The sequence below is a fragment of the Clupea harengus genome, chromosome 13 (assembly GCF_900700415.2).
Source record: "Clupea harengus chromosome 13, Ch_v2.0.2, whole genome shotgun sequence".
Lineage (NCBI taxonomy): Eukaryota > Metazoa > Chordata > Actinopteri > Clupeiformes > Clupeidae > Clupea > Clupea harengus.
The window spans coordinates 3,102,427-3,125,153 of NC_045164.1; the positions used below are offsets into that span (position 1 = coordinate 3,102,427).

Sequence of the window (22,727 nt, forward strand, 5' to 3'; positions counted from 1 at the left end):
CATCTCCCCTAAATCATCATTCTACGTGTTTAAAGATGATTCCCATTTATTAAATATCCTTGGGACTCAGACATGAGACGAAAATCTGCAACTGCAATCTACAAGGAGTCACTGTATCACTCTGTCAGTGTCATTATTGTTATTTTAAAAATTATCTAATAATTACTAATTCTCTAACAATGACCATTCATATATTTCGCAAAAAGCTAATTTCAGCTTAAAGTGACCTTGTAGTTCTGTGGGTAAAATTACAGTCTGACTTTTCCATTCATGTTTAAGAAGAGAGTAGCTGACAGCCATGTTTATTTACAGCAGTATTGCACATTTATTATGAAAGCATAGCAAAATTTCAGTGCAAAATACAAAATACGTTTAAAAAAAAAAACTGAAAACATTTTTGCTACATATGAACTGGGTCCCATGAGGTGGTCTTAGGTCAGCTTCTCCAGGCCCTCAGTGCAAACGTCCTGAACATGCTGTCATATAGAGTCTGTCTAAAAGATGGCCTCCCACTGCCGCTAATGTTCAATGCGAGAATAGTTGTTCTGAAATAAAAGGCTACACAGTTATGGTGTGTACAACAATGCTAACGAAATAAAATTACAGGTAAAATACTGGAGCAGCTGGCGTAACTTGCCAACTGTAAGGGGAAATAACATACCGTTATGAACACGCAATGCATAGGAGTTACAAATGACACAAACAAGATCTCAAATTCACTCGTGTGTCAAAAAAATCTGCTTACAGGTTCTCTTTCACAACGTTAAGTCTTGCTTAGTTACAGTACAAAAGAGGATCTTTGGTCTCATTCACTGACTCACCATAAGAAAGGTACAAAAGGCTCAGCGGTAGTCTTTTGGCACTGAGAAATACGCAGTTTTTTGGTTGTTTTCAAAGAGGTGTAAAAATGAGGTTGTGTCGGCTGTTGTTACTTTCTCACCCTCGCCCCTGGGTGTGACCAGGAGAAGATAAAAAGGAGTCATAATCAGATAACAACGTCTATCTGTTACTCTTGGCTTCTTGCTCACAGAGCTCGACTCTGTAAGCGATTACTTTTCTGCTTTAAATTCTCTAGTACTATTCATTTTAGCTCCAAGATTTTTACTGTCCAACAAAACACAAAAGTGTGCTTTGCCTTAGACCAACTGCTGACAAAAGCTTACTGTTTAAAAGGACAGATTGCATTATGGGAAGCATGACTGCTCGATTGAACTATATAAATTGGATGAAGCCTCCAAAGGATGGCACACACACACAAAGTAGTAAGCACAATGCCCTCCAGTACTCTATTGCCTTCCTCCATTAACACACATACTTATTAATCATGACTACACAAAAAAGTACTTAAAGATGCAGTCTGCGATTCGGTTTTGCAAAAGGTTGTTCATTTTTTGGGGCTGGGAATGTTTATGGCTTGGTCGAGCCACTGTGTTTGTTTCCCATTTACAGAGCCAGGACTGTGTAGGAACACTGGAGTTTTTTTTGAGCGCAAACACTGAACAGACAGCTAGGGGACCGTGAGCAATTTGCTGATTTTGACAAAAAGTATATTGGTTTAGAATTGCAAACTGCACCTTTAAGCAAAAACCTCAAGCAGACAGGTCAGGTGGTTATAGCCCTTACATTGGATATGCATGTACCTCAGTGTTGTGATAGAGCCTGTGTAAAACCCTGTGTAAAACTTTTGAAACCCTGTTACCCTGGATCCAGTTCATTCAGTGGTTTTCATTGATGAAGCTGCTCTCCCCTGTGGCGGAGTCTGGTGTTAGATGATCTTTAAATGACCTGACACTTCAGTGGTGGACATACCCACGCCAACAGTTATGTTGTGCTGGCAAATTGGCACGCATCTGAAGGATGGGCCTGCCAAAGGTTACAACAGTGAGATGATTGATGTTGGAAAGTGTAACACCAGTATCAGTTCATATTTTTCTCAGCCAATCAGATGTCACTTTTTCTTTTTTTTTCTTCACAAATCATAAAGGTTTTCACTCTAAAATCTGGACATTATTCAACATAGCTATCAACTGTAAAATTGAGTAATAAGGGGTTTTAAAAACATGAAAAGACTTAATATAATTCTGCAATATCAACACACAAAAATGGAAGTGCCAAATTTTAGACCAAGGAGACCATACTGGAGAGACAGCGCTGCTTTTGCAGGAACATCAGAGATTCTGCTACGCTGCCTAATGACCACGTCAACAACAGAAATGATATCTATACACAAATGTACAAATTAAATACAAAAAAGGTGAAATAAATAGACGCAAAAGTCAAACAAAAAAAGACAGAGGAAGAAACCAAAGAAGAGGACCAAAAAAGAGGAATGTTTGTTTCCGCCATGCTCTGCTCGGACAGAGGGCTGCTTGCTCAGTCCAGGCAATCCACAGCATGTTTGGCTCAGCTTTCCAATATCATGCAGGAAACTCATTATTTCAAAAAATAAGATGAAAAATATCCACGTGCTGCAGATTTACTGGAACAAACAAACAAACAAACAAAAAAAATTGCTCCCCTTGCCAACATTCCAATCTTCAATCTCTGATCTGGTGAAGTTGCCATCACACCAGAACCAAACAGCAAGTCCCATTGCACTGGAGTTCCACCAGCATGGGGTAACCAACGGAGAGACTGCAACTGCAACTGCAACTGCAACTGCAACTGCAACTGCTCGAAAGCATGCAGGTCGTATTTACATCATGTACATTAAGTTCAGGGGCTACAGGTCTGCTGGGTTTTCCATCTGTCCAATCAGTCATCTCCTCCTCCTGATATACTGAAACAGTCGTCCAATCAGCAGGCCCAGGAAGAGCATTAGGCCGGGGCTGTTGGGGAGCTGCTGCCGCAGACGTACAAGGACTGCCTGGCCGTTCCCACCTGCAGGAGCCTAGTGGAGGAAACACAGAGGGGTTGGATTAATGATGAGATAAACATAAGCCACAGGCTAACATAAGGGTTCATTTTTTAAACATTTTTACAGAGGCAGCTGTACTCGTGTGAAAGTAGGGAGTGGAGAAAGCAAATCCCTGCTGGGCTTGAAATTACTCATGCTAAATTTCTGACAAGATAACTTTCACTAAGTGCTTCAATGGGCCCAAACGTAAACCCTGCACACAAACTAGATCCCGCAAGGAATTATAACATTTGTAAGTCTTTAGTGAGTAAAGTTTTTCACTGAGGACACAAAGGATAGATCCAGTGAAATGGACTGTGTATTGTCTCGCAAAAAGCTACGTGAAAGGAATTAGTCTTTTATGAATTCCCTCTTTTTATGTGGGGGAGTTAGCCTTGTATAGGTCAGCGTGGTCTGGGAGGAGGTGGGCAAATAAGGTGGTGGTGACTTAAGAGCTGGGGCCTCGACAGACTTGGCAGCCCGCGAGACTGGAGCAGGTGTCTGTTTTGGCTCGCCGCACTGCGTCCGCGTCGATGCATTCGCTGCTTTGGCACAACAACAGCAACTGCGATAAGCGCAGGGCATTTCCCCTGTGGGGGCTCTTGCCAAGTGGTGCGCGAGGAAACCCACTCCAAAACCCACTTCCCCCTTCAGGAAATAAAAAGAGTAGGGAGGGAGAGAGAGATAGAGAGAGAGAGCAAGAGAGCAAGAGAGAGAGAGAAAGAGAGAGAGAAAACACAACACAGTGCACTCCTGGGGAGAGTTAACCACCCCCTCCCCCACCACTTGATTACAATCTCTGACTGCCAGGCTTAAGCTGGCTCTACTTAGGAGATAGACAAAAAGAAACACAATAAAGAACAAAATGAGTCAACAAAAATAGCAGGTTGCCTGCCCCTCGCTACTTCCACCTCTCCAAAACCGATGAAGACAGCATGTTGGCAGGTGTGAGGATTTGTAAGTGGTCTCGAGCAAAATAATAAGGATGTCAATCTGGGGAGCACATGGCACGAATTAGCCCTTGGACGAGCTGGACACTTTTCTCTAAACAAATTTAGAGGGAAGGGCAACAACTCTCGGTATGAATGGTGAAAGTCCGTGCCAAAAATCACAACGCGCCCCATCGAAGCAGGCAATTGTGTTGCTAGCCAGTCGGAGGAAACAGGTGAGCAGGAAGTAGGATTTTTACAGGAAGAGCTTGACCACTCCAGTGAGAGTGACACGGGATGGCAGCCCCACGTTGCTAATGAGAACATGAGTGATGATATTAGTTGGAATTCAAACTAAGATGAGAGCTACTGTACGTGGTTGATGCACACCAACATGCCCTTTAACACAGTGCTCTTACAATATGAGATGTTTCGATAGAGAAAAAAGAGGAAAAAGACAGGGGGAAATGATCCCTTTAATCAAATGCGATTAGTTTTAGCCCATGTAGTTCCTGAGTAGCTGGAGCTCTTTTGTGTTCGTGACCTGTACCAATCCTGGGCTTACTGCCATCTGTGTTCGCATACGCAAAGGCTACCGCAGTATTATCTACAATGCATTGAGAAATTAGTCAAATACTTCTCTTTTTCCCCCTTCTGAATGTCTGTCTTCTAAGGTGTTACACCAGGACGTCAGATAGTGCCTGAGTCATCTCAATGGAACATTTACTCTGCCTGTGAGTGTGTGTGTGTGTGTGTGTGTGTGAGAACAGTGAAAATCTGCAAGACCACATGCAAGACAAACAGAAAGCCACAACTTACAAGGCCAGGGCGCTGAAAAACAATCCTCGCAAACTGGGAGAGCAGCCCACAATTTGGCATAGATGACATGCAATTTCACTAACTCGCTAATATGTTTGCAGATGTCTGTGTGGAGTTGCCAAAGAAGGAAGACTAAAGCAATACAACCCGTGAGCTTATGCTCTCACTTTACCTAAAAGAGTTAGGCAGCTGTGAGGCTAGGTTCACTCATGAAAACATACACACACAGACTCTCAAACACACACACACACACAGTCATGGCTTGGGTGTGCAAGGTAACACTCACACTAGCATACCTCCCAACATACACAGATCGTTTCTTGTGGGAATTTCAGTTGTTTCTCTGTCATCTTTTAAACCGGGTGGAATAATGTGTTCTATTAAGTACTGTAGTAGTAACACAAATCACAAGTGATGGGCCTATAAGGGGGATTCATGTGCACTGGCAGGTACTCAGGGAGACCATGAGTCAACTGACACAGATGGAAATGAGGCTGCTGAGTGCTACCTGCACAATCTTAAATCTTCAATATGTCAGGAAGGAGGACGTAATTATTGCCTGTACTGCACGGTATTGAAATCTTGACCTTAACGGCTAATATTAGACATAAATCTGTGATATAAACAAACAAAAGCCCATAAAAATGATTCAACTGGATATGTTCAGAGAGTACTATTACTGTGATCTAGGGTTAATGAGAGTAGTGACCTAAATGCTGCAGTGTATTTCTGTCTCCTTGGAGCAATTGATGGCAAGTCTCCTTTTGCATTATATTACAGGTTCCTTATTAGCATTAGTGGTAAACAGTGAGGTGGCAGTCGTGTTTGTATGCTGGTGCATTATGGGCTCACCTCAATGACAAAGTGGAGACATTGGCTCCTTTAGAATAAGAACCTCTCTCCATGAAGCCACACATCTGCTCTGCATTAGCATCTCACGAGGTGCTGTCCACTAATTCCCGCTACCAGAGCCCACAGAGGGAATTTCCTCTGATACAGTCACAAGTGAAACGGGGGGGGGGAGGAGGAGGAGGAAGGGAAGGGAAGGGAAGGGATGAATAATACACACACAAATCCACGCTGGTAAAATTGGAAGCCAAGTATGCCAGCCGCCCATGTTCAAATCCATTGTGCACCTGCGAGCGTCACAGAAGGCCCAGAGTGCATAAACTAAACACAATTTCGAGTGAGCAGTGAACGATGTTACTATACTAAAAAGCCAAAAAGAAATATAGCAGGGAATCCTGAGCGCTTCTTCCCGCTAAAAAGAAGCAGCAGTGGTAGTATCAGCAGCGGTGACAGCAAAGCCCCTTGGAACTTGCCGGAAAAGAAGTGGAGCAGGGCATCCTGAGGAACTGTTTCTGCCAAGAGAGGCAGCCGCAGTGTTTACAGTGAAGAAGTAGTGGTAGCAGTAGTAGTAGCAGTGGTAGCAGCAGTAGTGGTAGCCGTAACAGTGGTAGCAGTAGCAGTAGTGGTCGCAGTAGCAGTAGCAGTGGTAGCAGTAGCAGTAGCAGTAGCAGTAGCAGTGGTAGCAGTAGCAGAAGCAGTAGCAGTGGTAGCAGTAGCAGTGGTAGCAGTAGCTACAGCAGCAGAAGCGCCCTTTGGAACCTGTGTGCAGGCTGACCCTTGGAGATAATGACAAAGAGCAGGTCTGCTGGGGCCAGAGTGTGTCTCCATGGCGCTGGAGAGGCGGGCCAGTTGGATAATTAAAGCCCAGTCTAACCACAGGGTAAACATAATGAAGCCGCCATGAAGCCAGTCACGGTCACGTAGCCTGGCAGACGTCTGTCGCAGGCCGGGCGCTACCCCCCCCCCCCCCCCAACCTCCAAACATCTACTCTGACGTCCTGGCTGCCCCCTTACCCTGCCTCCCCATGTGTGGTAGTGCTTGTTAGCAGTGACACAGAATAGAGGAAACGGACACTGGGCCTTGTGTGCGTGTGTGTATGTAGGCTCTCTTTGGTGACTCGCTTCCTGTGGTGCTCACAGGCTGACAGCCCACACACACTCCATTCCACCCATCCCCTCCCTTCTGTCCTGCATCTCACTCATGCTATCCCACTGCCTATCCAGTTTAGTCTTCCTCAGTCTCTCTCTCTCTCTCTCTCTCTCTCTCTCTCTCTCTCTCTCTGTCTGTCTGTCACCTCTTTATTTCAGTCTTTGACGAACTGCAACCCTCTGGTCTGAGTTGGAGTGAATAGCTGAAGGGAGTCTGTGAGAGAGTCTCCCCCAGCTGTGTGGCACTGCCCCTGGGCATGACTACAGGGCCTCGCCACAGTCACATGTGGACAACAGAGGGGAAACTGCTGGACAGAGGCAGCTCACTGGTGGTGCACAACTCTTACTAAGAAATACTTTTGTGTGTGTGTGTGTGTGTGTGTGTGTGTGTGTGTGTGTGTGTGTGTGTGTGTGTGTGTGTGTGAGTGTGAGTGTGAGTGTGTGTATGTTTGTGTGTGTTGATGTGAGTATACCAAAGATAAACAACAGTATATGACTTCAGACTGAAGGCATTTGAGGAAGGTCTACTGAGAGTCCTTATTGGCATTTGATGGTCCAAACTCCAAAACTCCATTCCTATGTCCATGGTTCATTTTCATGTCATTCCTCCTAGAACACTACGAGCTAACTGCACACCATGCAACACAAAGGGTTGAACCAGACCATGCAGACCACATTTCTGTTTGGTGCAGTGGGGGGTGGGTGGGGTCGGTGACAACTCCTACACTACCTGATCTGAAGACAGCCTTATGCTTAACTGGAGCAATGACAAGCCAGCTGCCTTCTGAATGGTAATGGTAGCATAATTAACCATGATGCCACTGTCAGGCAGTGGCGCAAGCAACAGGGAATGCAAAAGGAAAACTCTGGTGCACAGAAGAGTGCATGCCATAGTACACAGGGCTACCTATCTTTAGTATGTTGATAGGGAGTAGTCTTTAATCCTGACTGTAAATAAAGTGATGCAACATAAGGAAACTGACAAAAAATAATCCAAGAAAAAAAATCTTTCCTCCTGTTTTAACAGCGCATACATCCATTACAGTGTTAAGTAACTTTCCATCATAGAAAATACGCAAACAGTTTTGCAACTAGCAAGTAAGAAGCTGACATCTTCTCCTCTTGTGCCCGCATAATGAGGCAAACATGTAAATAATAACCTGCACATCAAAGACGCGATAGCACCTAGCTGAAAACTGCATATATTTGTGACAGTTTCTTTCAAAAAAAAAAGGGGGGGGAAAAAGATATTCCCTTGGTCATAAGCAAATGTTGCTCCATACAGTGAAAGATTTCATCACCACTGTCTTGATTTAATCCTCTGGTTTCCCTGCCTGGATGTCGACACTCATTGCTCGTGTCTCTCACACGTTACTCACTTGAAAATACAGGTGATTGAATTCATCGCCGATGCGCCGCAGCTCTCGAGCCATCCACTCCTCTGGTTGCATGTCCCCCCCAGGTGTTGCTTCCGGGTGTGCACTATTGGGGGGTAGGGGAACAGACCATGGCTCTGAGGAGAGAGGGAGGATGGAGGGCAGACAAACACACAGGCACAATAAATATCATCACACTGAATTGGATATGAAAGTCCACATTCCTGCTACATTAACTAGAGAGCATTCAGAGTGTGGGACGGAATTTGAATCATTCAGTGAACACATTTTGGTTTTTAGCTAATAGCAAAAAGCCAGTCTGGCTGAACTTGTGCTTATCTCTTGCAATGACTCAATGTGTTCTGCTCTTTCTCATACCAAATCATAATACGACCACAAGGCAGATTGCCTCCTGGACTCTAGAATAGTATATTACCAATTTCATTCTCATTATTACTCAAACACTAAGGCAATTCACAAATTATTATTAGTTTGTGCCAACCACATTATGTAATAAATCTTTATAATACTGCAATTACTACAAATGTATATGACTAACTTATTTGTCACAGACTTAAAAAAAACAACTGACGGAATGACTCTTACAATTTTGTACTTTTCTTCTTCTTACAACAACAATATATTGCTGATTGTTGCACAACACTAGTAATACATGAAGCTATCTAATGCAGCAACTAATCTCTTTTTTAAAGGATTTAAAATGTATGTGTATGTCTTGTGTGTTCTGAAATCTGAAACACTCCCGAATACACACAACCTCAGTTGGGCAACCAACCAACCTGGCTGAGATCAGATAAGTTATTGTTGTTTTTTTTCCATTAAGAAAAGCCTTTGTGGCATGATGCACGGGAAACACTATAGCAGGAGATTTGTGGAGGAGATAGCAGGGAGATCTCTCCCTCCTATCTCTTTGGCTCTCCTTAGGAAAATGGCCAGAGCTGGAACTCTGTCTAGGGCACACAAAAGCCACAGCCCTCTATTTTGACTGCAGTGGTAGCTTCCACTGAGACCCCCTGCTTAAGGGCCCCATGCAACAGACTGCATAAATTAAACAACAAATCGGTCCCCTCTACCACGCCCATCGAGCGCTGCTACACTCTCATGTTGGTCTTGGAGGAATCGGTCTAGAATGGTTAAAATGTTTTAACCCCCCACCTCCCACCCACACACAAATAGACAACATCTGCACATGCCAACGTAAGAGACACACGTGTTTTCTAGACGCTTGTGAAAGTTTCAACATATCGCGACGTATTGTCCTTTACAGTAATATACAGTAATTTTATGAGATAAAAGTAGGCGTTGAAAAATATTAGTGACACACTTTAGCATGATACTGTGTGATGATTCAGGCGTGACATCCAGATGAACCCAGTCTGTGTTGAACTGAGGGTGAGTAGCTTCACAAGACTTTGCATGCACAACAAATGCGTTTAATGCGCAGGATAATAAACAGTAAGGGGAAGCATATAGTCACGCAGCGCGCATGCAAAGTGCTTAGAGAAAACGCGTGAGAAGGAGACGAAGAAATGAAGTGCAACTAACTGACACTTAACTAAACTGTTCACACCAGCTCATCTCATGGGAGATACCAGATACTCAAATGTGAGTTAGTGGACTTGACGAGGCACAGTACAGTTACACCTGCAAGACAACCATCAGTCAGCGGGTGCTTACCATGACTCCGACCATGTTGAGTTTGAGACAAGCGCTGCAAAGCATGGGTAATGACTTGACTAGAAGGACTTGGCGTTTGTGTCGATCTGTTAGGCCTACTGAACGGTGTTAGTGGAGAGCTTGGCACAGAATCAGACGAAACATATCCACTGGAAGAGCTGGACACCGTTCGGTAATCATTGGGAGTATGTGACATGGTTAATCCAGATCGGGTCTGCTCCCCTCTGCTCAGCTGGGGATTGTCAAAATGCCGGGGTTTGGAGTCAGCTTCGTCAACCGGATGAGTCTCTCCGCTGCCCTCTGGCTCAACTACGGCGGTTGGGCCATTTGACGGGTTCTGTCGTCTGCAGGATACATAAAGTGTATATTACGCATTTTACTTTAAATGCGCCTGGCTTTTGATTTTTACATTCCTGTTCCCATTAATCATCAAACAGACTAAACCATCTCATGGACGTCTGAATCAAACCTGATAATCGATACGATTTCAAAAGTGGAGATCCACACAGATCTCTGATTTATTTGATTTTTTGCGAGTCATAAACTGAGCAGTTAACGCGTTCAAACACAAGATATCCATGTGATATTGATGTAGAGGTCCAAGTGAGTTACTCTAAGTTCTTTCCTTAGCGCATTTACGAAGTCCGTTCCCCGGCTCTCATTGTTCAGCAGAGCTGATTGCAGCTTGTTAAAAAAAAAAAACTGAATAGCTGAGTCGTAGCCTTGTAAACTGCGTCACAAATAAACTCAACTTTAAACCAAGTTTACTTCCTAATTCTCCCTTCGACGTGAAACATTGTTGTTCCTTTCCACTCCTCTCAACTAAATACCTTAGTTATAGCTGTCTATACGCCTCGTCCATGGAAAGTGACAGCTATGCCATACGCAATACTGGAAATTATATTCAAAACAAATTACGCAAAGAAATTTGGACGCGCGAGGAAGGCAAATATCACTCGTACGTTGTTTAAGCCTTCAAGACCTACGTATATGGGCCGACCTACTTTGTAAGATGAATGCATAAAGCTGTAACTGAAATGTCAGATAGACTACTTACTCTCTCAAATACGTGCTGCTTAAACTGCAGGAAGCGGATAGCCGATCGTAACGTGAGGTAGCCAAGGAGTCATTTTAAAAGCAAGAGTAGGGTGCGGGCTGTGACAATATTGGTTTCAGAGGCTCGTGTGTTAACGCCGCTTTGTTATGAAAAACTTCACAGCTGCGTCAGAATATTCATAGAGCCACAGAGAAAGGTGTCTGATGTGATTGGATCGCCAATTCGGTGAGTGGCAGCGCGAAAGCCAAACGAAATGTTTCCAAAGAAATTCCCTCTAGCTCGTCTAAGGACACCGTGCTGCCCCCTGCAGTGACAGACTGTAGACTACATAATAAGAAAAAAGATAACACCAAAAGGAATAAAGGGAAATAGTTATAGTCTCTCCAAGCCGTGCGCGCGAGGGACGATTTGTGTTTTTTTGCCGCTAAATCTTACGCTACTGATATGCCAGCAACTGACACAATCAAACACCATCACCACCAACTCTTCTTGCAAATTGGTAAAGCTGGGCTTCACATTTACGCACGCGGGTGCGAGTTGCTTGCCGAAAACGATACTATAGTAGCTTATCCTATTCGACACTTTGCATATGTTGACATCTCTATTCTAGAGATTGGAGTCTACCGACTTGCCTTTCAAATATATATTAGCGCTCGTTTAGATATGTCAGTTCAAACTGAGTTTCCGAAATAAGCCCACTTGGTGACTAATATTGCCGAGACCACTGCCGTAACTGCGCTCTCTCAGCAGTTGTCGTCTACTGCGACGGCAGAGCGATGGAGCAGGAGTAACATCACGGAGACCGAAACGCATTTAAATATGATTTAAAATGAAACGTTTATGTGTGTAGTCTGCTTGTGCGCCACACGAAACAGTTTACAGTTTATTTCAGTATTCCACAGATTCATGAGGTTTCCACTGGTCACTGAATTCATCTTGGTGTGCTTGTTTACCAAGTGTAGGCTACAGCCTATGTATGTTCTGTGCAAAATGCCTTATGCGACCAGTACGATTTCTGTTAGAATCACAGGGTGGGAAAAGTAGCCTACCGGTGAATATTATTGGGATATCTTCAGAGTGCGTATCGGCATTTCGGTAAGCAACGTTATAGTCTAGGCTGACATTGTTTTTAAGTGCAAACAAATCGAGAAAGCTTAAAGTTTTATGCACTTACCTATGCAAATGTGCCATGGCAAAAGTTTTAAGGGATCATGACAGCTGTGAAATGGACAAGACAACGTTTTTTTCCGCCGTTTTAACTCCGTCTGACCGAAAAGTGTGAGAGGCAAAAACTCTACAAGCGCTATCTCCAAAAAGTTCTAAGCGCTGTTCAAAAACGAAAGAAATGTTCTTATTCTACGTTCTCTGTGAAACAAATCATCTTAAGTACATCGTATCACAAGTCTATTGTTGTGCTGCCGGAGTAGTCCACACGATAGATTCACCGCTTCTGCTCTGCTGAGCGTGCCCGTCCCTGTGTCTTGAGGCGTCTACCACTTTATGTCCCGCCTACATTCTGGGTGGAGTGTACTGTTGGGCTGCATCATCCTGAAAACTACATGACAATAACTCAAATTAATAAGTGAATGCAGTTATGTATGAAAGTAACTTTTTACAGGGCAAAAAGTAACCGTCAGGCAATTTCATTGCGCAAAGCAAAGCATTGAAGAATCGTTGCAGGTGGGTGATCTTCATTAGTTGTTACAGCTTCTTCAGGTTGTGGCTAGTGTGGTGTAAAATATGTGAATGAAAAACTCAATAACCAATGTGTAGACTACTAACCATCAGTATAATAACCAGTGTGGTTAGAACATTAACAATCAGTATGACCACTAGGATATTCATGATAACAAGCTATCAAAACTACTATACTACTACAAAAGGAATTACACTATTGATATGAATTACATTATGTGCATTCTATGTTTAAATACATGTCAAGTCTAGGCACAATGTGTGGGGAGTAACTACACAGAAGGCTGTGAGAACGCTCTATATGCTGGCCTATATCCCCCCCCCGCACTTTCTTGTCCTGAACTGGGCACAGTTCCAAACCAGGGGTGAGTACATTTGATGCTGGTGGCTCAGCCATAGGGGGGGAGGAGTGTGGGGGCAGTGATGACACCAACCATTTCCGGGCCCTCAATACTCCAGCCCACATATATCCCACGGGGAGGGCCATAAGTGATTTATAGCGGCAAGAGGGTCTCTTCAGATGTATAAAAGAGAATGGAAGACTCTGTAATGCCAGTACTATCTCGCAACCTGCTCAGGTTTATGCTGTTGGTATTGCACTGACAAAATAAACCTTTTTTGCTCCACGCTCCGCCTGACATTTTTGACGAACCAACAAACCAAGAACTAAGAGTTTTATTTAGATCAGAAAAGATGAGTGTTTTCTCTATTACAAACCTACAAATCAGACACGACACTTGGGAATATGTCCCCACGAAGTTTGCTGTTGAAGGTCCATGAGCTTTCAGAACATCTCATGGATGTCAGAACAATATCCCATGGTTCTTTTCACAACCATTTCGGTTTTAGGATATGGTCAGGTGAAGGAATTCAAATATTGACAGACTTGTTCTCAACCCATAAGGAAGAAGTCTGTAAAATTCATGTATGTTAATTTTTATGTAGTATAACAGTGTGTTGACAATAACAGAAAACTATGTTTTATGTATGACTTACCTTGCATGTTGAAGGGCATTATGTTGTTTTAGTATGAAATGTGTGATTCCCATGTTTTTACAGATCTTTCTAGTCTAGTGTCTAGTGCTATAAGTTGTTTATTTATTTCATTTTCAATCAGTTTGAAAATGAGGTCCAGGCTGAGGTGTATGTGTTTTCTGTTTTTTTATAGACGTCTAGAGCAGTCAGTCATTTCAGTATGAACTCAGTTCTTACAGATAGTGTCATCGCCCTTTCAAGTTGTTAACACTTTTGGGCCTTGACTACTAACATTAGCAGTAAGATCCATCTGCAATTCTCGTTCACACATTTTAAAATCTATTGCTCACTTGTTTGAATTATGTTTCACACCTTCGCCCACATATTTTCATAGGATTTCTAAAAGCACATGTTGGCCAGTGATTTGTGCAACAACTGATCTACAACATAAACCGGTCATGATGGGTTGTATTTATTGATCTTAATTATGACCAGTAAAAAGTTTGTTAACTTTACAAACCTAAAATACATTGCATGCCCTGGCAGACAATGGCAAATGTAAGAATAACATTTGGATCATGAAAACTTATGTAAATATTTTCAGAAATAATTCAGGGAAATTCATTATTACAATATAATAACATAATGGAAAAAAGTCAGTGATTCTCTGTCACGCTGACTGGAGACAAGAAAAGAAACAAACAAGGAACATCCAGACAGGCCACCGTCAGTTACAGACTTTATGAAAATAGGGTGTAGAAGACACATCATCGCATATACAAAACATTTGGAATGATATTCTTCCCTGCACCTTTTACAACTGAAACTACACTTCAAGCTGTTCAAACAGAAGTACTCCAAATACTTTTAAAGAGCTATGGTTGAAGCTGTGAATGGGATACTGCAGCAGACATATTGTCTCTCACCCATACCTGTGATATGACAAGACCCTCGATTGCTGTCCAAACCATAAACATTTAGCAACCATTTACTTCACCATTTCCTGTGGTTAAAGACCCTTTACTCATGTGCTATGACCCAGGTTAAATTAGTTGAATGTTGATATAAAATGAACCACTAACTGGCTCAATCTGGAAATATGACTAAAAGCAGAGTCTTAGCAGTTATCAGGGAAAACAGTTTAAAAGTCTTACAAGAAGTGTGCAATGGCGAGGGTCTAAACTGTCCTTTCAAGTCAAAGAAGCCATTTCACACAGAACAAAGCATCTGACAGCCTGTAGAAGTAGGCTATATGGATCATGTTTTAGCACTTCATTGGCATCCCTGTGTATCCCATAGCGATGAAGACACTACATAAGGCATATGCAGCAAAACAAACACAAAACGAAAATTTAAAAAATGAAATGAATCTCGACTTCATTCATGATTAGCTCCATAAGCTAATGTTTCACAAGTAATGGTGGCACAATACAAAGTCTATCTTGAGAGGTGTTAAAACTCCACATATGTGGACGAGTTCCTTTGGACAGTCATACATCAGTGGTTAGGTTTCCCTTGTTTTGAAAGCCTGACAGGGCTCAGAGCTTAGATAGTGTCCCCTGTGCTGACGGGATCTGAGGTTGGGAGTAGAAAGCCCATTCGGCCCTTGGGTTGGCCACTCCAGCAATAGGAGCTTGAATGCAGCAAGCCGGGATGTTGAAGTCGGAGACCACCTTCAAGGCCGCATCCTTGACCGACTTACAGAGCTCCAGCAGCTATATGACACAGGGAATGACAGGAGATGTGAGTGCTGTGTCATAATATCTTGTCACACAATAGGACCTTACAGCAAAGCAGGTTTTAATGATAAGAGACAGTTGTGAAGAATGACAGAACAAACAAATAAAAGAACAGTATTGGGACGTTCATGAAAGAACTGTTTGAGTCGATGAGCATTTCATTGATGAGGTGAACTTGACCTGACATTTTTTTGCACAGATGATTGAGTAACTGATGTAAATGTATTCACCAATTCATTATGAATGTATTCATTACATGTTTTTATGCATTCAAAAGCAAACAGGAGGGTATGCAACATTGTCAAAATAATCTTTGATGAAATCAGACCTCCTCATATCCAAACATTGTTTTGTTTAACCAAACTGTTATTTCCTTAAAAACAGTGACGTATTCTCATTGTGAAGAGAATATGTGACCGCCATTTGCTGATTCAACACTTGTCTTTTTGGGTCCATTTTAATGTAGTTTCTCAGCTGGCCAAGGACACGGCTTGTAAATGATCCAGATAGAGGAACTGCTGTGGTACATGCCCTCCGCCCTACATGTGAAGTGACTTCATATGAGTCACAGCAATTAGTAACTCCACTGTTTAACATGGAGTGGAGGAAAACAGAACTGTCAAAGACCCAGGAAACTTCCAACAGTGAGGGTGCAGGACATACGTAAGAGGCCGTCAAATACACACTGGGGAAAAGTCCACAACAACCTAGACTGCTGACACCCAATACAGATTTTCCATGGAAACTGTCTCTAGAGATTAGTGTTACAGTAAGGCCTATAAGGCCTTAAGAATTGACAGAAGTCATATAGTTCCTGAAAGACAGTGACTGTTACTATAAAGTACCGGCTCTCTCACTGCTTTGATGGGACATAAAGGAGAGATATCGTTAAAAAGCTCCAGAACTATGGAGCAATGGCAGTGTCGTTTCTGCAACAGTGTTCAAATGTATAATCACACCCTTTTGCCTCTGTGGACCAACTTGTAGATCACGTTCCTAGCAATACTGACGTCATGGGTTTAATACCCAGGGGACATGCATAGGGCTTGAAATGTAGCATCTACCACACTATAAGTATAGTACTATAAGTCACTTTGCATTTCTTCATTATCAGTTTCAATCCTACCCTACCCTACCCCCTAATGTACCTAACCCAAATAAAGTTTATTCTTCCCATCCAGCTACACTTAAAAACCTTACTACTCTGCCCTCTAGTGGCCAGTCTTGAGGATGTGGAGAAAAATACAACAAATGTCCCACTGATTAATCAGAATCTCATGACTATTAAATTAGTGCAGTGACAAAATCCCCAGAAGTGAATGGAAACACAAACACATGATCTGGGTAGTTATGATACAGAACCAAACACACTTAATCTTAAAACTTAAGTCTGCTCACATGAAGCACACTGGATATTTTAAAACAGCTCAAATGTATAAAAATTACGATAAAATGAGATGCCAACAGGAGCGTGAAAATATAAATGGGTTGCAAGGCATCCAACCAAATAATTTTGCTCAGTTCCAAGTTTAAAACGGTTTTAAATCTTGAAAACAACTAGTCTGTATTTCTAAAGTGTTAAAAATCATTATGTGATACAGGCTGATCTCACCATGTTATCTGCTTTAAAAAAAAAAAAAAAAAAAAGAAAACCCGTCATGTTTCATATTGATTTCCCTTAATAACTAACCGAGATGTCTACAGCCTACAGCCCACAGCCTTCTTGGAATGAGGCTACTCAACGACTGGGTATTTACACTAACTATAGAGATAAAAGGTGGGAGGATCGCAGTAAATTAGCACTTGGGCTCTGCTCAGCTCATTTTCTGACATTTATAGCCTTACCTTGACAAAAGAACACTCATGGTTGCTCTATTTGTGTAACCTTGCTTATCTCAGAAACATAAAGGGCTAAAATATGTTTGGACATGTCTGCCTCAATAGTCCTCTGTCCTGTAAAATGGCCTCAGGTGTGGCAGCCACTGCGCTGGTTGCTGGGTTCCCTCTTTTTCCCTTTCCTGAGATGAAAGGACCTCGGTCCTAAGACTGTTGTGTAAAGACAAGGAGTGCCACTTTTGAACAAACAAAAACAGCAATGATGAGATAAAGAAAAAGCAAAGCTGGGGTGTTGGAATAACTCCCTTATCTGGAGATCCCCACTAGTGTTTGCTGTGTGTCTATAAGATGTACAAAATATAGATAAGTGTATGTTCGTGTATATAGTATGTGTATGTATGTATGCCCTTACTTGTCGACTTGTCCCCAAGTGACTGAGCATCCATATGTGTGAAGGTATATGTTAACGTGTGTGTGTCTGTGTGTGTGTGTGTGTGTGTGTGTGTTTGACTCAGCTCTGTACACCAAGATCTGTTTCCCATGCAGCCAGCTGTGACAGCCCCCCCGCGGCTCATTATTGACTGGCGTAATAAGAGAGCTCGCCGCCTAATGACACTGGCATTCTGAAGGTTTCGAGACACGCTGAGAAAAGTCACACCAGCGTGTCACCACGGAGGACCTCCCTTTGTCCACCATATGACTGGGCTCCCTGGGGATTAGGCATGAGTAAATTACACACACACACACACACACACACACACACACACACACACACACACACACACACACACACACACACACACACACACACACACACACACACACACACACACACACACACACACACACACACACACACTCTTCTCCCTCTCTCTCTTTCTGTGTGTGTGTGCTGTACCACAGCCATGTCTGATGTGACGACAGAAAATGTCATAATTCCAAAGGGAGAACACCAATGACTCTCAGAGAAGGTAATCATTTTCAGGAGACCAAGCTCCTTTTTTCCCTCCCCTTATCAAAAATTATAAAAAAAAAAAATCTTAAATTTTTTCAATTGCTTCATTTTACAATGTAAATATATTCGCATAAGAGTTATGACCATTACATTTAATCCCATCACAATCAAACCCAGCACCTAAAACCTTTCAGTTCAATTAAATTCATACACTGATAACCCTTGATAATGGCACCACAGATTGTTTACGCTGCCTGATAGCCTTCAGTACGTCTGACTGTGACCACTATCAGTGGACAGAAGAGAATGAGTGCATGTGTGCCAGTGGGGCCTATCTCTGGGGACGATCACGCAGTGTAAGCATGACGGACTATCGCACAGCCGGGATAATGAGGCCGGTGGGCCGGCTCGTTTGCATGGTTTGTTTCATAGCACGACATGAGGCGGTGATAAGCAAAGATGGCTGCCCTTATCTCGCCTGATGCATTTTCATCCACTCTTTCTCTGCCCTGGTGCAACAGGCCTGTATGTTACATCACAACAACACATCTCTGTGTTTCTGCCTCATCACTTTCCACCTCTACACAAGCCTGTGTTTAGGGCAGTTACCCGAGTTACCCGACTCGACTCAACCACAGGCATGGAATAGAATTGAATGGCATGGAATCCAATTTGGGCATTTGGTTATTCCATTTAGGAATTTTCCCAAAACAGGTTGTGGTGTAAAAGTGAAACCTGCACGGGGTGCTGTTTGGACAGTGAGAGGCCATGTTGGTTTATGGCCTAGAGCAAACAAGTCACTTCAGTGGCCTGTGATTGGACAGTGCCAGAGCCAGCTCCATTGTCCTCTCGGCCCTGCTCCAGAATGCTAAAAGGTGAGAGGACAGCTCTCGTGGGACAACCAGCTATTTGATCGCAGCCAACTGTGAACAACTGTTAAAACCCAGAGAAATATGGAGGGAGGGGGGATTGGATTCCCTGATCAATACTACAGCTGCAGCTGGCATTCCCTCACAGCTAGTAAATACCCATGGTGAATCATTACAAGAGACAAGCGTCACAACAGCAGGGTCAGCTGAGAGGCACTTTGCAAAAAAGAGAAGAAGAAAGAGAAGAAATAAATAAAAAAACAGGTAGTCAGTGGTCAGTACATCTCTGCTCACAGCACCTGTTTTCAGTTCTCGTTTGTCGACAGAACTATTGCTATGAGTCAAGCCTGCTTAAATCAGCATTCCTGTGAAGTTCTGGGTCAAATCAGTCAGTGGTTATGGTCTATGCATATGTGGTTATGTGATATTTACATAAAGAGGCTCATACCTAGTTAATGCATTATGAACATGTGACTAATGACCCAACTCTGAGAGTATCATCAAGTCATACCAATCTGGGAGGAAAATGTGCAGAGACAACACTGGTGATCTTAACAGACACTCTCTCTTGTGTAAAAGCATACTGTTAAACTTACCTGGGTGCGAATCTGTCGGCTAGTGCTTGGAGTCAGGTACTTATGCTCCAGGTACCAAGCTCTCTCCTGGTACACCAAACTAGTGCCATGCAAGAGGCAGAACTGGAGGGACACAAATAACAGACAAACAGAACAGCTTACACAAAGAAGGGCAAAATAATTAAGCTATAAATAAAAAAACACACACACATTTTTTCCACTCCTGGCATTTCCTGGAAAAAGTACAAAGCGTGTGTTTGTGTTCAGGACCTTAAATGTGGTTTTTGACACTCGGTGGGGGTAAAAACATCGAGCCTTGCAGGATGTGCTTTAAGCAAAAAGAAAGGCAGTGGAAAAAACAACAAGTGGCAAGCGAGCTAATATCTCGACTCGTTCAAGGTGAGGGTGAGAAAGTACAACCACCAGCGCACATCAAAGAGCTGGACAGGAAAAAGACAGAGGGGCTGCTGTGTCTTCAGCTCTGCAGTGTGGACACGAGGCTCAACTGAAAGAGACAACGTGACCTCTGAACTCTCCGCTTGACCAAACTACCCATCACGGACAGCCATCAGCTCGGCTTACACGACCCTTGAGTTGTGCTTGTATCCTGAGCTGCAGCCAATTAGCAAATGGAAAATAAGTGTGTATGTGTGTGTGCGAACACACATGTGTGCATGTATATGTGTATATATATATGTATTAGTGAGTACTCATGTATTCATGTGCATGTGTCCATGTCTGTTCTGTGTTTATTAATGTCTATGTTTAAGCATAAAGTTTGTACATGTATGCATGTGTGTGTGTGTGTGTGTGTATTGGTTATGAATGTGTATTAATGAGGGCATGTTCATGTGTATTCTATGTCTATTAATATCTTTGTGTTTATATTTGTGTGTGTGTGTCTTATGTCGGTGTGTGCATGTGTGGTTATATATGAGTGAGTATGAGTATTGATCTGTGCAAATTAATGTATATTCTATGTTTATTCAAATATTTGTGTCTATGTGTGTGTCTGTGTGTGTGTGTGTGTGTGTGTGTGTGTGTGTGTGTGTGTGTGTGTGTGTGTGTGTGTGCGCATGTCTTATGTCAGTGTGTGCATGTGAGTGTGTAAGCTTCTGTGTGTGTATGTATTTGTGTGCATGTGTCCGACACGGTTCTTGGTATTTAGAGGTTTGGCCACAGCCAAGCCTGCCACACAGAAAGCCAAACTTTCTTTTCAACCTGTTCACTCTCTCGCCCTCTTCCTTGTATGCAAACGAGGGAATCTGGGGAAGAGAGTAAAGCTTAGCAAAGAATTATCACCGCACTATTAAGTCCCTTATCACCTGGGTGGCATCCCAGAATGGTCTTTGAAGGCTGACGCCCTTCGGTATGCTCCTGTCAACCTGCTGTGGAAGGAAGCCTAGAAGTGATTGAGTAACACATACCTCTGCACAACACGTACTGAAACTACCAACCATCGCACGCAAAAGGGAAACGGCCACTGCCAGATAAAAGCACAGAGGTAACTGAACTCACTGAGGACTGGGTGCATCAGGCTGTTAAATGCTACGACTCAGATTGTGAGAGACACACATTAACGTGGACACGGGCCAGTTTCACTGGCGGCTGGACTGGACTGGGCGCTGAATCCAAAGATAATGACCATGGCCTGGCAACCTCGTTGACAGACATTAAATGAGTCTGCAGCGAAAAATAGCCAGAGCTGCGTGTAGCTCTGGTTAACCATTCAGTGGGTCACACCGAGGAGGGACGGCCCAAAGAGGGACGACACGCTTCATTCTGAGGCCAGGGCTTTAGAGGCTAACGGTACATTTGACGAGAATTTATTCCACTGCCCTGATTTAACACAGCTGAGCGCTGAAAATGCTGGAAGATTCAGGGTGGGAAGGGGAGAGCCACAATCAAATGCACTGAGCAGCCCACTAAGCACAAGGAGAATCGCACAGACTGTGGATAAGGATGTATAAATAGAGATATATATTAACAGGTCTGAACGATACAAGGAGACAATACGTTTACAGCTTTTATAGCATGCTGTTTTTTTCACCATGTGAACTTTATATTGCTGAATTAAAGTCACGTTTTTCTCTGACTTCCTAAATCCCCCTGCGTGAGGCAGAGACAGGTGAGCATCAGAAACAGAAACAACGAAAACAGAACAAAACAAGAACAAATAAAAAAAAAGAAAAAAAAGTCAGACCCCTTGAAACCACACAGTGCTCGAGCCTCAGGGTCAGTCACATGATTTGGTGAGGGATCCACTTCATCTCGTGACGACTCGTGTTCCTGGGCGGCTTCACGTGAGCCCCAGTGTGGGCGGCTGCTCTCCCGGGGCCCGGGCTGGCCCCACAGGTGTGCGATCTGCTCTGCAGTCACCGTGACGGGTCCGGTCCCAGTTCCGCTCCGCCGAGCCCAGCTGCAGTGAGGTGTTACTTCTCCACTGACTCTCAGATGACAGGAGAGCATGTGACGCTCCTCCCTGTCCCACAGCTCTTCCTCACCCTCAGAGTCAGGAGGCTACAGGAAGGTGACTGTGAACCAGCCAACCAGAACAAGGCTGAACTAGGGGGAACTCTCAGCAGCTGTAACAGTAACATTTAACCTGTGGTTGGATGTTTCATTCAGTGCTATGACTGCATTATGCAACAGTCGAACAATGTATTCATTTTCTGACTGGACAAGAGGCATTCCAAGAGTGGGGATATCCTGGCACAACCAAGCTTGTGATTATCTTGATTTTTAAGATAGCCCTGGGATCATAATATCTTGCTGTTCATCTATCAGACTCTGCTTAGGAGGCCCTAATCTGCTTGTGCATGTGTGTGTGTGTGTGTGAATGTGTATGTGTATGTGTGTGTGTGTATGTGTGTGTGTGTGTGTATGTGTGTGTATGTGAGTGAATGTGCGAGTAGGAGGAAAGTGAGAGAATGGAAAGATTATGATGACAGGGGCTAGATAAAGCCCCATACTGCTCCTTGGTTGATTACTTGGAGCAGCCGTTCCAAAAAGCCAAGGGTCATAGCAATAGACTGCACACATCAGAGACTTGTGCCAAAAAAAACAATCGACCAACACAGGATGTCAACAACCACTACAACAGCAATGTAGGTGTCTCCCACCTCTTCTCAAAAAGGCAACAGTGGATGTCCCGCCCTGTAGCAGGCATGCTGCTAAGATACAGGGGGAGCGTCCTCTCTGCAACACCACACGCATGTGCTTATCTCTCCGCCTCACACCCCCACCACCACCAAGCGGCCTACCTCCCCCTCCAGCTGCACTGAGCGGACAGGGGGTACTGATGGGTGTG

The 22,727-nt window shown here is 43.5% G+C and overlaps 2 protein-coding genes across 2 annotated transcripts in view; both read right to left on the bottom strand.

Annotated features, from left to right (window-relative positions):
- Positions 1–286: 286 nt before the first annotated feature.
- Positions 287–12,232, bottom strand: bcl2l11 (BCL2 like 11). The gene is made up of 4 exons (XM_031579118.2): positions 11,948–12,232; positions 9,717–10,060; positions 8,022–8,155; positions 287–2,890 (listed from the first exon to the last, which is right to left on the bottom strand). Exons 1-4 carry the CDS (start codon positions 11,962–11,964, stop codon positions 2,759–2,761), a joined length of 627 nt encoding a protein of 208 aa, XP_031434978.1. The 5' UTR covers positions 11,965–12,232; the 3' UTR covers positions 287–2,758.
- A 1,667-nt stretch (positions 12,233–13,899) lies between these two features.
- The window catches only part of acoxl (acyl-CoA oxidase-like), a 25,857-nt gene continuing 17,029 nt past the window's right edge, over positions 13,900–22,727 (bottom strand). The window contains exons 18-19 of the mRNA XM_012829842.3: positions 19,439–19,540; positions 13,900–15,158 (exon numbers count right to left, since the gene is read on the bottom strand). Of these exons, the coding sequence (XP_012685296.1) occupies positions 14,982–15,158; positions 19,439–19,540 (279 nt within the window). The 3' untranslated portion in view covers positions 13,900–14,981. The remainder of the gene's footprint in view (positions 15,159–19,438; positions 19,541–22,727) is intronic.